The sequence below is a fragment of the Canis lupus genome, chromosome 25, assembly GCF_003254725.2.
Source record: "Canis lupus dingo isolate Sandy chromosome 25, ASM325472v2, whole genome shotgun sequence".
In the NCBI taxonomy this organism is placed as follows: Eukaryota; Metazoa; Chordata; class Mammalia; order Carnivora; family Canidae; genus Canis; species Canis lupus.
In genome coordinates, this window is record NC_064267.1 from 6,907,502 (window position 1) to 6,921,817 (window position 14,316).

General features: G+C 38.9%; 1 protein-coding gene across 21 annotated transcripts in view; it reads left to right on the forward strand.

The window, feature by feature from the left end:
* Window positions 1–14,316, forward strand: part of STARD13 (StAR related lipid transfer domain containing 13) — a 511,253-nt gene that overhangs the window by 322,687 nt on the left and 174,250 nt on the right. The window contains exon 1 of one of the 21 annotated variants that reach the window (XM_025462526.3): window positions 11,682–12,093. The exons of 18 other annotated variants lie outside the window; for them this stretch is intronic. In XM_025462526.3, coding sequence (XP_025318311.3) covers window positions 11,925–12,093 — 169 coding nt within the window. In that variant the 5' untranslated portion in view covers window positions 11,682–11,924. Of the gene's footprint in view, window positions 1–11,681; window positions 12,094–14,316 lie in introns of those variants that run through there. 2 more of the 21 variants (XM_035718367.2, XM_035718298.2) reach the window with 2 other exon arrangements.

The window sequence follows — 14,316 nt, forward strand, 5'->3', positions numbered from 1 at the left end:
TAAGCAACTCAATACCTTGCAAAGTAAAGTAAGTGGTAGATCTGGGACATTACTTGGTGTTTTGCAACAGGATAGTAATAGGATGGAAGTGCTATCCTGAGAAGCTAAGGGTTCTGTGGTGTTCAGGTGGTGCTCAGGCAGGCAAGAGAAGACACAGAGACACAAGCAGGACTGTCAGAGTCTCCCAGGCAAGAAGGGGTCCCTACATGGTAGAGACAGTAATGAAACAGTAATGCAAGAAGGAATGGATGTGAGAGGTATTTTGAAAAAGGAATCCATAGACCTCTATCTTTCTTTCTCTCCTTTTCTCTTTCTTATTGCGAACACTAATAGTGCCTAATACTGTGTTAGGTACTAAAGAAGCTATGTTGGACAATATCTATCATTTTTTGTGCAGATTTTTCTCCTCTCTGTCTTTCATCTGCAAGACAGAAAGGCAGTTGGAAATAAGCTGAGGTTGAGGTCCTTCTCCATACTTCCCGACATGAATCACTGGTTAGGCCTGAGCTCCTCATTATATGAGAAATATAATTAGTCATATGATAGAATATTTGGAGAATGGAAATTTAAAATATTTCACCCATAATTCCACCATCCTAAATATGGACATAATTATATTTTTGGTGTGTTTTCTTCTAATCTTTTTTACTATGCATCAAATTATTTATTTACTTTCTTACTTACAAAATGTAATTGCATTTTACAATTACAACAATTACCTTTTGTGCCCTACATTTTCCAATTGTAACAATACACCAGTTGCAACAATAAATACACTGGTTGATCAGCGAGATACTATGGGACTGGATTTTCTAAGGTAATCCACATTGAGAAAGAAACCAAGGCCAAGGCAAGGCTAGTCTTCAAGACCCCCAAAGTCAGAGAATGAGAGAGGGTATTTTAGATTCATCAAAGACCAAGAGTAGCTTTTGGTGTGTTCTATTCTTATATGCAGCAAACACATTTTTGGTATTTTGTATTTTCCTGTGATTGATTAGTGTTGAGTCATCTTGGTGGAGCAGCAAAAAGAGAAGGTAATCACGCCCAGTTATCTGTGGTGTATTTGGTCTGTTTAAACAGGTCTGTGTCCTAAGAGACAGTGTGATTATGATGATACTCTCAGAGGCTGGCCAGAGGCCACTGCGTGCTTCAATAAACATCAAGTTCTAAAGAAATAATAACATGAGAAATCTTAGGACAAAAAAAAAAAAAAAAAAAAGAAATCTTAGGACAGTCTCTGTATATTTATATACACACACATTCTAGAACAGAAAGGAACTCCCCCAGAAAGTCTCTATGAAACAGGTATAATAGCCAAGCAATACTTTTTTCTTCCTTCAATTCAAAGGAGCACCAGGATAAAGAATCTTTAAGGGAAGCTACAATGGGTATAGATTTGGAAACCTGCTTGATCTTTAGAAGTAGCATTGTACTGATTTTGAAAGCAAATTAGACAAAAGAGAGTTTGTTGCACAGTGTCGGAGTACCATTTGATGAGTAGATTCAGAACTATTGACATGTATTGTCACTGTGAATCCTTCTGGCAGACTCCTCTTCCTTCTGCCCAAGCCTGTAACTCTTGAGTTCAGTTTACCCTCTTAGTTCTTTACCATTATTTACTGTAATCCTTCTAAAAGGACGATGACCTCCAGGAAATAGCTTTAGCTGAAAAATATTCCCCCTCTTTAGAGTTTTGGTGGAAAAAGGGGAGAATGAATCATGAGGAACATCTGAGGGAGGAGTGTGTCCTCCCAAGTTGACTTTTAGAATCTGAGAGGTCTCTATAACATGGTGATTTGAAATACTAAGTCTTCTTGTTAATTAAAGAAGGGAGCATGACAGGAAAATATTGATGTAGTTTTTTCTTTTTTTAAAGATTTTATTATTTATTCATGAGACACACACAAACACACACAGAGGTAGAGACACAGGCAGAGGGAGAAGCAGGCTCCATGCAGGGACTCGACACCAGGTCTCCAGGATCACACCCTGGGCCAAAGGCTGTGCTAAGCCACTGAGCCACCCAGGCTGCCCTGTAGTTTTTTCTATTTCATGAACACTTTTTTTTCTTGATATTTTCTTCACCTTCTTCTCACCCAGATATGTATCCCTCTAGGTCCAGCAGTATTTTTCCTGCTGTGTAGAATGAATTTGCTCCTGTTCTGATCCAGCTGCTCTCTCCCACAGACACCTCTGCACATCTCTGTTGTAGCACCTGTAATGCAGTCCAGTTGTAACAGTCCTCAGCTTTAGCCATGATGAATCATAGTGCGGAGAGGTGGGACAGTGTCATATTCATCTTTGTACCACTGGTGCCTAGCACTGTGCCTGGCATGAAGTATGCACTAGAAATATTTGACTAGGAAAGGGTGAAAGATACTATAACATGAGTTAATTAGTGGCCTTGTCTCTATTTATGAGATGCAAGATGCTCATAAAAAAACTTATTTTCATTACACCAGATTCACCTTTGGTTACATCATTCCTCCTGACCCGAAAGAGGAATCTCCCCTTGTTGCTCAGCCACAACCCTGAAATTTATCTTTCCCATTGCCTTAAATTCCCATTGATACTGATATCTAGGGCTCTAGAAGGCTATCTTGCTACCTTCTCAACCTTAGGGCTTCTCTCTTTATAGGACGTGTTTTAATGCTGTTGCTCATCTTTATACCACTTGTCATTCTTTAAAGTATAGATTGCTGGTCTTCTTAGGAATAAGGAGGGAAAGCATTCTATCATATTCTTAGTGTACTGAGCTGAATTTGGTTTAAATATATAAGAACTGAAATAGCATTATTAATCCCACACCCTTCTCTGTCCACAGTTTGTGGGCCATGGTTATTTACAAATTTTACTTCATGCCCAATTGCTGCATGACGCCAGATGCAAAGCAATTATGTAAAAAATAGAGTTGATTCCGGAGCAACAGGTCAGCATACAATCTAAATAGTGGTGTACCTTTCATTGGGCCATCTCAAATATTTACAAAACAGATAATATGGAGAATCAATAAAGGGTTTGCCAAAGGACTTATCATAGGATTTCTCTAATGAGTAAGCTTTCTTTTTATATTCAAATTATAATTTGAGTCAACATCGAAAAAATATATTCACCTGTTTAAGATGAGGAAAGAGTTTATATAATCTAACCTGATGAAAATGAGGATAAATTTCTAAGTGCAGACAAATTCCCCCCAAGAGATTCAAAGATCTCCTCTAGTAATTGAAACAACCCTTAAAAAAAGAAAGAAAAGCAACACCAAAAATGAGCAATTACCTTTATTTTCAAGTAGGGCAAAAATACACAGGTTCTAGAAAATATCATATAGTAAATTAATTAAAATACCCAGTAAAATTATTGCAAAAATTATTAAAAGATATTTATGAGTGTGAAGAAAAAGAGGTAGTTGATAACCTAATTACAGGATAGGCCCATGAAGAACAACTAGCCCCTTTGTTGTTTACCTTTTAATTTAAGACACAGCAGGCATGCTTATAAAGTTTGAAGCTGATTCGGAGCTAAGGAAGATAGCTTTTTTTGTTGTTTTGTTTTTTTGTTTTTAAATGTCTTTTAGCCTCTCTCTGTGGAACAAAGATTGCTCATCCCTCCAGGCTCCCTAATTTTCATAGAAACCTTAAATTGTTCTTGTTTTGTTGGTCAAAGCATATACTTTTGCCACTAACCAAAAAAGTGAAATATGTACATTTAAGATTTTTTCTGGAGAATAAAACGTTAAATTATCTATGGTCTAGTTCTTGTCCAATCCAAATGTTGTGGTAACAACAGCAACATTTATGGTGATTGCCTAAAAAATATGCATCCATTCCTCTAGACATTGTAGACATTCTAGATCTTTGGAGAAATTCAGATGATCATTTGTTCAAATATTTATTTAATCCTTTATTAACCCAGCTGCTCTTGATTTCGTACTGTTTCTCAGACATTGAGTATGGAATGTAAATGAAATAGACACAGTCCAGACATGACAATCTACTGGGGGAAAGGCAATGCGTTTTTCAGTGAACAAATAAATAGGTGATTATAAATTTAGAAAGGTGCTATAGAGACAACAAATGGAATGTTGCTTCTTCTCAGGTATAAAGTGAACAGGGATGGCCTGTCTGAGGATATACCAATTAAATAGATACTTGAAAGCTGAAAAGAAACCAGCAAAGGGAAGGAGTGCATGAAGAGCATCTAATCTAGGGAGTAGCATGTGCAGAAAGAAGACTCAGGTAGCAAAGTGGGGGAGGCTAGGTGATGAGGTGGGAGTGGTAAGCAGGGCCAAGTTAGGAGTTTGGATTTTGTCCTAGGTGCAAGGTGCAACGGAAAACTTTTGAAGTATTTTAAGCAGAGAAGTAATATTTAATTCATAGTTTAGATGATCTCAGTGAATAGCATACTTAAATTATGTGTTTTGGAGGCCCTCAAAGAAATTGCTTTTCCTAAATAGTCCTTTCTTTTTGAAGTGTTACTGGAATTGAAGGGTGCAGATCAGAAACCATGAACTCAGGCTTGTTACCATATCCAGTATCACTCAATATGCTGATTTTTTATGAGGACCTCAGAAAAGTTTTCTTGGGGGTCTTACTATCGGTTGACCTGTGTTTATCTTGAATAACTGTTTTGTTTTTATCTTGTGGGTATATTACATTTTATAACTGATCTTTTTTCCCTTTTGCTTTATCACATAAGAATCCTTTTTTAAGATTTATTTTTTTATTTGAGAACATAAGCAGGGAGAGGGGTACAGAGCCCAAAGCATGACTTCATCTCATGACCCTGAGATCATGACTTGATCTGAAACCGAGAGTCAGACACTTAAATCGACTGTGCCATGAAGGCACCCCTCACAAATGGGAATCTTAAGTCATGTTTTCAGCCATCTCCCACAAATGTATAGGGTTGTATTGATTATATTTCTGTAAACTGATTTTAGCCTTGACTATATTATTTTCCTGCAATCTTTTACCTTTTTCCAAACTCACTTACCTGTTCATTTTATACTTTAAAAACATAGGTATTTTAGGTATTTTTCTCAGTTACCTCAAAGAACAAAGCAGAATTAAATAAAAAAAAAAAATCAGGGATTGAAAATATCTCAATAATTCCAATAAGTTGAAAGACCTTTTTTTTTTCTTTTTTTTTTTTTTTAGTTTGAACGGTCATTTATCAGTTACAGAATAGAGAACATTCATTTAACAGCAGGTTTTATGAAGACACATAAATATCACATGGCTTAAGCATTTAGGTTGACTGTAAAACAGAATGAAGAAATAGAGATAGTTTGCTACATAAGGCTTAACATTGGTGTAATGGTGAGTTTCTTTTCTAGCTTCCCTGGCAGACTCTTCCTTGAGGTCAAGGACCATATCATATTCACCTTTGTATCTTCCATACTTACTACAGTGCTGTATAAGCATTCAGCTCATGCTGAATTAATGATTGAGTAAATATAGATTAAAAAAATCAAACTTCCTCTATGTGAGACTAGATCAGCAAAAATATAATGTCCCGAATGCAGGAGGTATGCACATTTTGTACCATATACTACCATATACTACTGTACTTGGCCATGTCTAGGGCTCTAAGTTTAGGGTAGGAGCCATATTCTTAAAAAGATACTAAAAGACTGGACCAGATCCAAAAGATAGCAATTGGCTGTCTGAAGTTGTGAATGGTTTGATGTAAAGGAATGTTCAGCATACCAAAAAAAAAAAAAAAAAAAAAGGGTTCTTATAAGAAACAGTTTCGCTCTCTACAAACATCTAAAGGACAAGCATATGGAGGAAGGGATAGATTTGTTCTATTTAATTCCAAATGACAGAATTAGAGTCAGTGGATGGGTATTATAAGGAAAAACTTTCTTAAATAGTTTGTGGTCTTTGTGAGATACAACAATTAATATATGTGGGTAGAGTGTTACTTAATTGATTTGTATAGCAGCTGACTGGTTGAGTTAGAAGATGTTTAATATCCTTTCCGAGATGTAAAAACTTTATGCCAATAGGAGTTACAATGAATAAGTGGATTCCATATTAGCATGTTAACAAGCTAATCTGATTAATTGGCCACATAATGACTATTTACAGGTATTAACATGACTGTTAATACTAAATATTTTTGCATTCATCATGAAAATATTTCTAAAGGCAATAGGTTTTGACATGGTGAAAGAAGAAGAAATCACACAGTTCTAGATCTTTGAAACAACTTAGCAAAATGAAAGAGTTTTGGTTTGGCTGGAATGGTGGGTGTAGGCAATGAGCCCAGGACAAGTCAGACCAGATTGCTTACCATATGAACTGGGGTTGACGGTTGGGTCCCCAGGGGATGGTATGAGGGCAGTGCATGTACTCTTGGAGGCCCATAGAGGTGAAGTTAATCAAAGACAGTAGGGAGGATTGAGAGACAAAATAAAGCAAATCTGTTACCACCCACAAGTCCGGCAGCAGCAGGAGCTGGATTCTAAATGATCTAGAGCTGGCAAAGCTGAATCAAAAGAGAATCCACTCTGAAACTTTTCATGGAGGCTCCTGGTCATGTCAGTATTGCTGGCTTGCCTGCATTGGTCATTGGACATGTAATGAATGCATATTGGGAATGCTTATTGGCACAAAGTTGGGCACATACTCCACAAATCAATTGGTGGAAATCCGTAAAGTGAGCTTCAGAACCTACAGGAAGGCTTTGCCATTAGCACAGAACTTTTGGATTCATGTAATTTCAAAAGCAGCTCTCCAAATCAGTACTGCTTTTTTCCTCCTACCATTTATATCTCAAACATTTTCCTGCTTGGCAGAGCTACCTTGGCTCCCTCTGAACAGGCTGACGAAGAGGCTGGAATGTCTGTAAAGGAGTAGAAGGAACGGTAGATAGATGAAAGCACCAGGAGCCATTCCTGGCTTCTGTAAAAGTGCACCTAGCTTTCTGCTACATATACACAAGATTCCACTGAGCGCTACTCTGGGATCATCTATCAAAAGACTTGATAGCAAATGTTTTGTTTAGAGGTCAGGTTTCAGAGTTTTGACTGTATTTGGAATGTTTGCATTGGGAAGAAATTCCTGGGAAAAGGTAAGACAATATGCAGAATTAGCCTTAAGGGTAAACAGAAAGCAGAGGACAAATAGCTTAACCTGCTAAAGGAGTTGGTAAACAAAAAGATAGTTTAGCTGCTTCTGCACTTTAAGCTTGGGGTGGGAATGGGTGGGTCTCCAGTTCTGAGCCCTGGGTTAATCCTAAGAGGGTCCATGGTTCTCACTGGCCAATTAAAGGTTCTGGGTTGTTCTAGCTTGCTCTCTAGACCCTGTATCTCAACCACTACAAGAATTTAGCCATCCCATACCTATGCAGTTGACCTTTGAACAACAATAGGGTTAGGGGCACTTATCCTATGCAGTCTGCCTATGACTTGACTCCCCAAAAACTTTACTAATAACCTACTTGACCAAAAGCTTTACCAGTAATATAAAGTCAACACATATTTTGTATGTTGTATGTATTATATACTGTATTCTTACAATAACATGTAACTTTTTTTGTGATTTTTTTCAGTATTTCTAAGCTGTGTGGTTTGTCTGCAAGTTTTTAAAATTGTTGCCAGTCTCCAAAAATTTTTCCAATATATTTAATTGAAAAATATCTGCGTGGAAGTAGACTCACATGAGTAAATCTGTGGTATATAAGGGCCAACTGTATTTTCATTTAAGTATTCCAGTATCACATGCAATTAAACAAAATTAAGATGATTTTCAATATATCCTTCTAAAATGTTTTCATCTCTCCAGTTTCCCCAGCATGCTCTCAGTGCCTCAGTCTGCCCTTCTCTGTTTCTCTTGTGTGATAGTGGAAAGAGTTTAAATATCATCCTCTTGAAGATAAACAGTGGCTTTCCACTTGGTTGTTTTATGACTTAGAACATCTCTTCACCTCTGGGAGTTATAGTTTCCTGTTCTGTAATATAGGATACCACAGAGGTTTGCTGTGGACATTAATTAAAGACATGCCTGAAAAAAAACAAAAAAAAAAAGACATGCCTGGCATGTAGAGGGTGCTCATCACTAGTGGTCCCTCTCACCTACCCTTTCCCTCCTTTTCTTTTTTTTTTTTTTTAAGATTTATTTATTTATTTATTTATTTATTTATTTATTTATTTATTTTAAGAGAGAGAGAGAGAGTCAGAGATTGAGGAGGCAGAGGGAGAAAGAGTCCCAAGCAGGGATTCTCTCCATGCTGAGCATGGAGCTCAAGGTGGGGCTTGATCCAGGACCCAGAGATCATGACCTGAACTGAAATTGAGTCGAATGCGTGCCCCTCCACCTTCCCTGTTAATTGCTCTCTTTGGGTCCCAAATATTCATCTGTTTATCCCATCCCTGAAATAAACTGAATGAGGATTGCTCTTGACCAAAGTAGGAAAGAGGAAAAGAGGTGAAAACTAAAAATTAGTGCCATCCTTTTTCCTCATTTTTAAAGAAATTGGAAAGGAAGGAATCCTGCATCAGTCTTGAAAGATACAGTTGGGTTTTCAGCACTTTCTCTCTCTCCCTGATTTCTTTGGCCCTCACTTACTCACCAGAGAAAATGAAGAGTTCTCTCAATGAGATGCCTGGAGGACCTTTTCAGCCCAAGGAAAATTATCAGCAGGTTCTTGCTTCTATGTTTACAACAAACAGAACTGCCCACCCAGTGCTTATTATTTGGTCGCTAGGACCAAATAATGAAAAAAACATTCATTAAAAGGTGTGGGTTTCTTTTTTTTTTTTTTTTAAGGTGTGGGTTTCATAGCAATACATTAGCATAACACAAGGCACTAATGGCGCTAATAAGAAAGCAGTGTTACTTAATCTGCTTTAAATATGGTATTTTGGGCATTTGAAATGGCGAAAACATGGTGAGCAGTTGCATAGATTTATAGCTACTACTTGAACCATAAAATAAAACTTAGAAATGCTGCTACATAATCCTTCATAGATCCCTTTCCTAACTTTATTAAAACTTAGACTGATTTTTAGAAAAATTAGGCTTTATTCTAAATTGTCTTGCTTTTAATCAGGGAATAGAAATTTCTTTTTTTTTTTTCATTGCCCATCTCTTATGAAATACTGTGTTTTATGTTGTTGCATCTCTTTACATATATCAGAGCATACATATTTATGATCTTGATGTTTTCAGCTCAGGACTTTGAATGCAAAAGGGAGACATTGTGATTTTTTTTTTTTTTAATACTAAACTGGCCATGATACACTGCAGTGCTTCTCAGAAAGAATCATTCCATTTATTTTTAAAATGTAGCCAAGTCAATAATGAACTACCAGGTTGGCATTGGGAATGGCCAATCTTTAAGTGTGATTCATGGCTATAAAACAACTAGATACTATTTCCTGCTTTTTCTTTCCCTTTGCTTGGCTTTGGAACATATCCCAAGTTCTTCACGGAAGAACTCCTTCCATTCCCTCCCAGTGGAAAAGTGAGAAATGCCAGGTGTCTGGCTTGAACATGTGTTTATTTAATGGCAGGGATGTCCCTAATGCTGGACTATCAAAACAAAAGCTGGCACACCAAGTAGCTGACATTAGCATCTCCATTAGATGGTAACCAGTGCTGAATCTGAGCATGGAATGGACCTTACGGGTACCTAATATTGAAGTGTCATGGTAAAACTGTCTATTATTGCCTTTACTTTTAGTATACCAGAGTCACTAGATCTTAGGTCCCTTTCACCTTCCACAAAAGATGCCCTGAAACAGCAAAACTCTGACGAAACTCTAAATTAGAATGGAAAGAGAACAAAATAATCCAGTGAGATCTTTCTTTCCTTTTCTACTGTGATGCTATTGAAAACCTAACACTTGGCTACTCTTGCAGTTATCAGAAGAGGCTCACAATGGCCATGAGAGAGAGTATATTCTATTGTAGACTCTATTCATTTACATAGTGAGATAGTTAGGGGAGATGAGCTGCTGGTCAGAATAGGGCCAGCAAAAGTTCCCACAGGGAAAAGTGTTAGGGTTGACCACCGTTAGCCACAGTAACCAGATTTGGGGTCCTAGTTTATGTCCTGTTAAGCTTCTAATCAAGAGTTTTTTCATCAGGAGGACTATAAATCACAGGCCAGACTATGTTGCAGTTTGAGTTAGCCAAATGTAAGAACAGCTTGGCCATATGCTTCTTTTTCAAAGAACTTTATTCATTTAGCCCCAGGCTCAGAATTCAATAATGTTTTCTATGGACTTTTTCTCTTCACATCAAATAATATTAAAGAGGAAAAATAGGGGAAACAATTCTAATCACTCTCATATGTATACTCGGATATGGCCAAATTGAATTCTTCAGTTTCCTTGAACACATATTCTGGTTCCGGATCTCCACACGTGTGGGCTTAGACTTTCCTCCAAAGCCCTCCTCAGCCTCTACTTGTCTGAATGAAACCCACCCATTTTTTTTAAAGCCCCACCTGAATCTCTTCTCTGTGTGTCCTGCTGTGATCACCTCAGTCAAAAGTAATATTACTTCTCCAACACTGTCTTTGTGTCTTTTTAAAAAATATTTCATTTATTTATTCATGAGAGACACGGAGAGAGAGAGGCAGAGACATAGGCAGAGGGAGAAGCAGGTTCCATGCAGGGAGCCCGATGCAGGACTCGACCCCAGGACTCACGCCCTGAGTGGAAGGCAGATGCTCAACCACTGAGCCACCTGGGTGTCCCTCATTGTGTCTTTCTTTCTTTTTTTTTTTTTTAAGATTTTATTTATTTATTCATGAGACACACACACACACACACAGAGAGAGACAGAGAGAGACAGAGAGAGAGAGACACAGGCAGAGGGAGAAGCAGGCTCCATGCAGGGAGCCGGATGTGGGACTTGATCCCAGGCTTCCAGGATCATGCCCTGGGCTGAAGGCAGGCGCGAAACTGCTGAGGCACCCAGGGATCCCTCACTGTGTCTTTCTTGAGATAACTTTTACATAAGGTCTGTGAAAGCCTTGAGCTTTTGTATGACCTATAACCTCTACTGATCTTAGCAGCCGGGCAACAATACCTTCGCATAAATCCGAATGTTTACAGTGATTCATGGCAGTGTCTTAAATGAGGCAGGTACTTCATAACCAATTTTGTTTCTTGGTGATTAAAAACTGGGGAAGTGGAAGGATTACAGGGGAACAGATACTTAACAGTCTGCCTTGCTGATGCCCTTTGCCGGTCCCAGGCATCCCTAAGAGCTCCCAGCTTCCCACCGCAGAAGGTCAGGAATCCGTGTTTTTACTCAGGGTGTCAAAGCACTTGAAAGTTTATTTTTCACTGGAAGCGCTTTATTTGATTCATTTCTTCGTAATGAAGGGCGGTAACACGCTCAGCTGTTTATGCTCCTTTGAAGTAGTTTTGCGTGTCAGAGTCTATCACGCCCCAACCGCCTCCCCCACCCCCGTTTTCTTAACCTGGCTGCAGCCGCCTTGGAGAAGGCGAAGGTGCTTTCTCTAACTTTTTGACAACCCAAAAGGAAATCTCTACACCCAGGGCTTGTTTTTCTTCCGTCGCCTTTTCTTCTACCCCGGTCTTTTCCACTCTTGGGGCGTGCTGCTGCCCACTCTTGGGCTTAGGGCGTGCTGCTGCTGGGCGCTCACCCTGCGCGGGGGCACCGAGGGGGGCCTGCGCGCTCCGCTGGGGCTGGGGCTGGGGCTGGGGCTGGGGCTGCGGCTGGCGGGGTCCGCGGCTCCTCCTCGGGGGCTCCCCTCATTGGCTGCCCGCCGTCACGCGGAGGCCGGGGCTGGAATCCCGAGCTGTGGCTGTTGGCACTCCTTTTTCTTTTTAAAAAAGCCTGCTCTGTACAGCTCTGCTGGCCTTGGTGCCTTGCTCCCTGAGCCCGGAGACAGAAGCGGCCACAGGGCAGACCGGGTGGCAAAGAGGAGAATTCGCCGAGATGTTGCGCCAGGGGCCCAGGACCCCAGCCTCAGGCTGCTACTATCTGAACCCCTTGACCCCCGAGGGCCAGGACATGTACTTGCGATTCGATCAGACTACGAGACGCTCTCCTTACAGGATGAGCCGGATCCTGGCCCGCCAGCAGCTAGTCACTAAAATCCAACAAGGTGAGTGGCCGGTAGTGGAAGGCTGTGCCGATTCTGACTTTTATCTCTATTTCATGCTAACCCGCTCTCATGTTGTCGTTTTCACTTGGCAATAACATGGATTTTCTCCGCCACGCTGCTTGTGACTTTCAGAAGGAACTTCAGGCAGCAGTTTGCAGCAAACAGTGACAGCACTTACCTGCTGGCAACTCAACATAAAGCGCCCAGGAAACTTCTCGGTGGGACGGTGTCCCATCTATTTCCGAAATTTGTGTGTGTCGACACAGTGAATGAGACAGGTTCGCTCAGTGTGTGTTTTAGGAGCTTTTCAGCAGGTTCCTCACACTCCGTCCTATTTAAAACTTGAGCATTTGTTTATTTAATTGAGGGTGTGGGAAGGGAGGAAGGGACTGATTTGCTCCCTGCCCGGATTCTTTCGAACACTCTTAGTGACAAGGGAAAGTTAGACTTCTCTTCTTAAGAGAAGGCCGGGGAGCTGACAACCAGAAGCGCATCTTCTATTTGTATGTTTGTCAGTAATTGCCTCTGATCTGTTGATACTGTTTTTCTGGTAAAGGATAAAGTTGTCTGTTAAATTCAAAACAAAGCTTGTGACCTGTGCTTATGAAGTACCAGCTTCTTGAAGCAGAGAGAACAGGGTATTGATTATAAGCTGCTAGATATTCCTTCTTATCCTATGCAAAAAAATTAATAAATAAAAGTAAGATAGATCAACAGTCCGGACATCACTAAAACTCATCATTCTTCAAAAATAGTTAAAACATGCTCCTTATCTTAGAGTAGGTCTGTAGAAGCTCAAAAATGAACATTCCTAGGAAGCCCCTAACTGGTACTCAGTTAAAAGACATGCACATGATACCCACATGATCACAATAAGTTTACAAAGTTTATGATCATTCCCCCCTCCTGGACTAAAAATAATAATAATAATAATAATAATAATAATAATAATAACTGAATTATTATCTTGGTGATACAAAATTTACCAGGAATTTCTAGAGCCATTATAGAAATATAATTTCCATTTAAATAAATGAGTTTAAGATTATATTGAATTTTAGAAGGGAAGTGGGGGGTTTTGTAATCATGAAAATCTTATTGTAATGTTTCCAAAAGGAACAATATGCATTCTAGCGAGTAGCAGTTGATGAGATTGTTTCCTTGGAAATTAGGATTTGTTTTTAAAGGTTCAGGAACTGGTTATGTGTGAAGGATACTGGTCCTACATACCAGTCTGATCTCAGGAAGGATATTATGTCATTCCATAAACTCTGTGTGCAAGTCTTGATTGAATAGAAACAAAAGTAATTATTTCCCTGTGGCTTGATTTAAAAATACATTAGGCTTAGAATAAAAACTAGCTTTATTTTAGCTTTAGAGATTTCTGACAGTGGTGCTTTACCAGATGCCATCATCATATGGATGTTGGGGCTTGACAAGTGTTTGATGATGATCTATAATCTACACTTGGTAAATGTTCTTCAGTGTGCATATAAAGTGTATTATGTTGGAGAGACCACATGTAGAAATAGTTTGAAGTTGTTTTGCATGTCTCCTTAAATGTATTTACAATAATTGATTTAATTAACATTCTTTATGTTCTTTATATTCCCATTGAGGAATTGAAGTTATGAACACATGCATAATCATTGAAAGTGTACTGAGTCTATGTTATGTATGTTATGTATGTAGGTATTTGCCTAAATAGAAAATGTGAGCATTCTCACCTTTCTGTGTTGAGCAATGGGATATTTGAAGCCAATGAATGCCTAGAAATTGACTGATAGTGAAGATCACAGAGAGGCATGAAGGAACTCCAACAGTCCAGTGATTAGGAACTCATCATTTATTGGACTTACACAGTAAGACATTATGAAAGAAGCAAAATTATTTTACTGGGTTTACTGTATTATTAGGTCACTTCACTGTTATAGTAGAGAGTATTGATTGAACATTTATGTGTTTCAAATACTGCTCTGAGAGCCTTATGTATATATTTCAATTTATTTTACCCTTGGGGAAAAAAAATCCTGTGAGTACATACTATTATTATACCCATTTTAAAGGTGAGAAAACAGAGGCACATAGAGTTTAAGTAACTTCTCTCAGCTTATGTAGTAGGAGCTTATATCTGAATATAACTCTGAAGCCCATGCTCTTCAATACACTAAACTGTTTTTCATTTTTATAACGAGTGTTATAGTGTTGGACCTGTGGTTGATT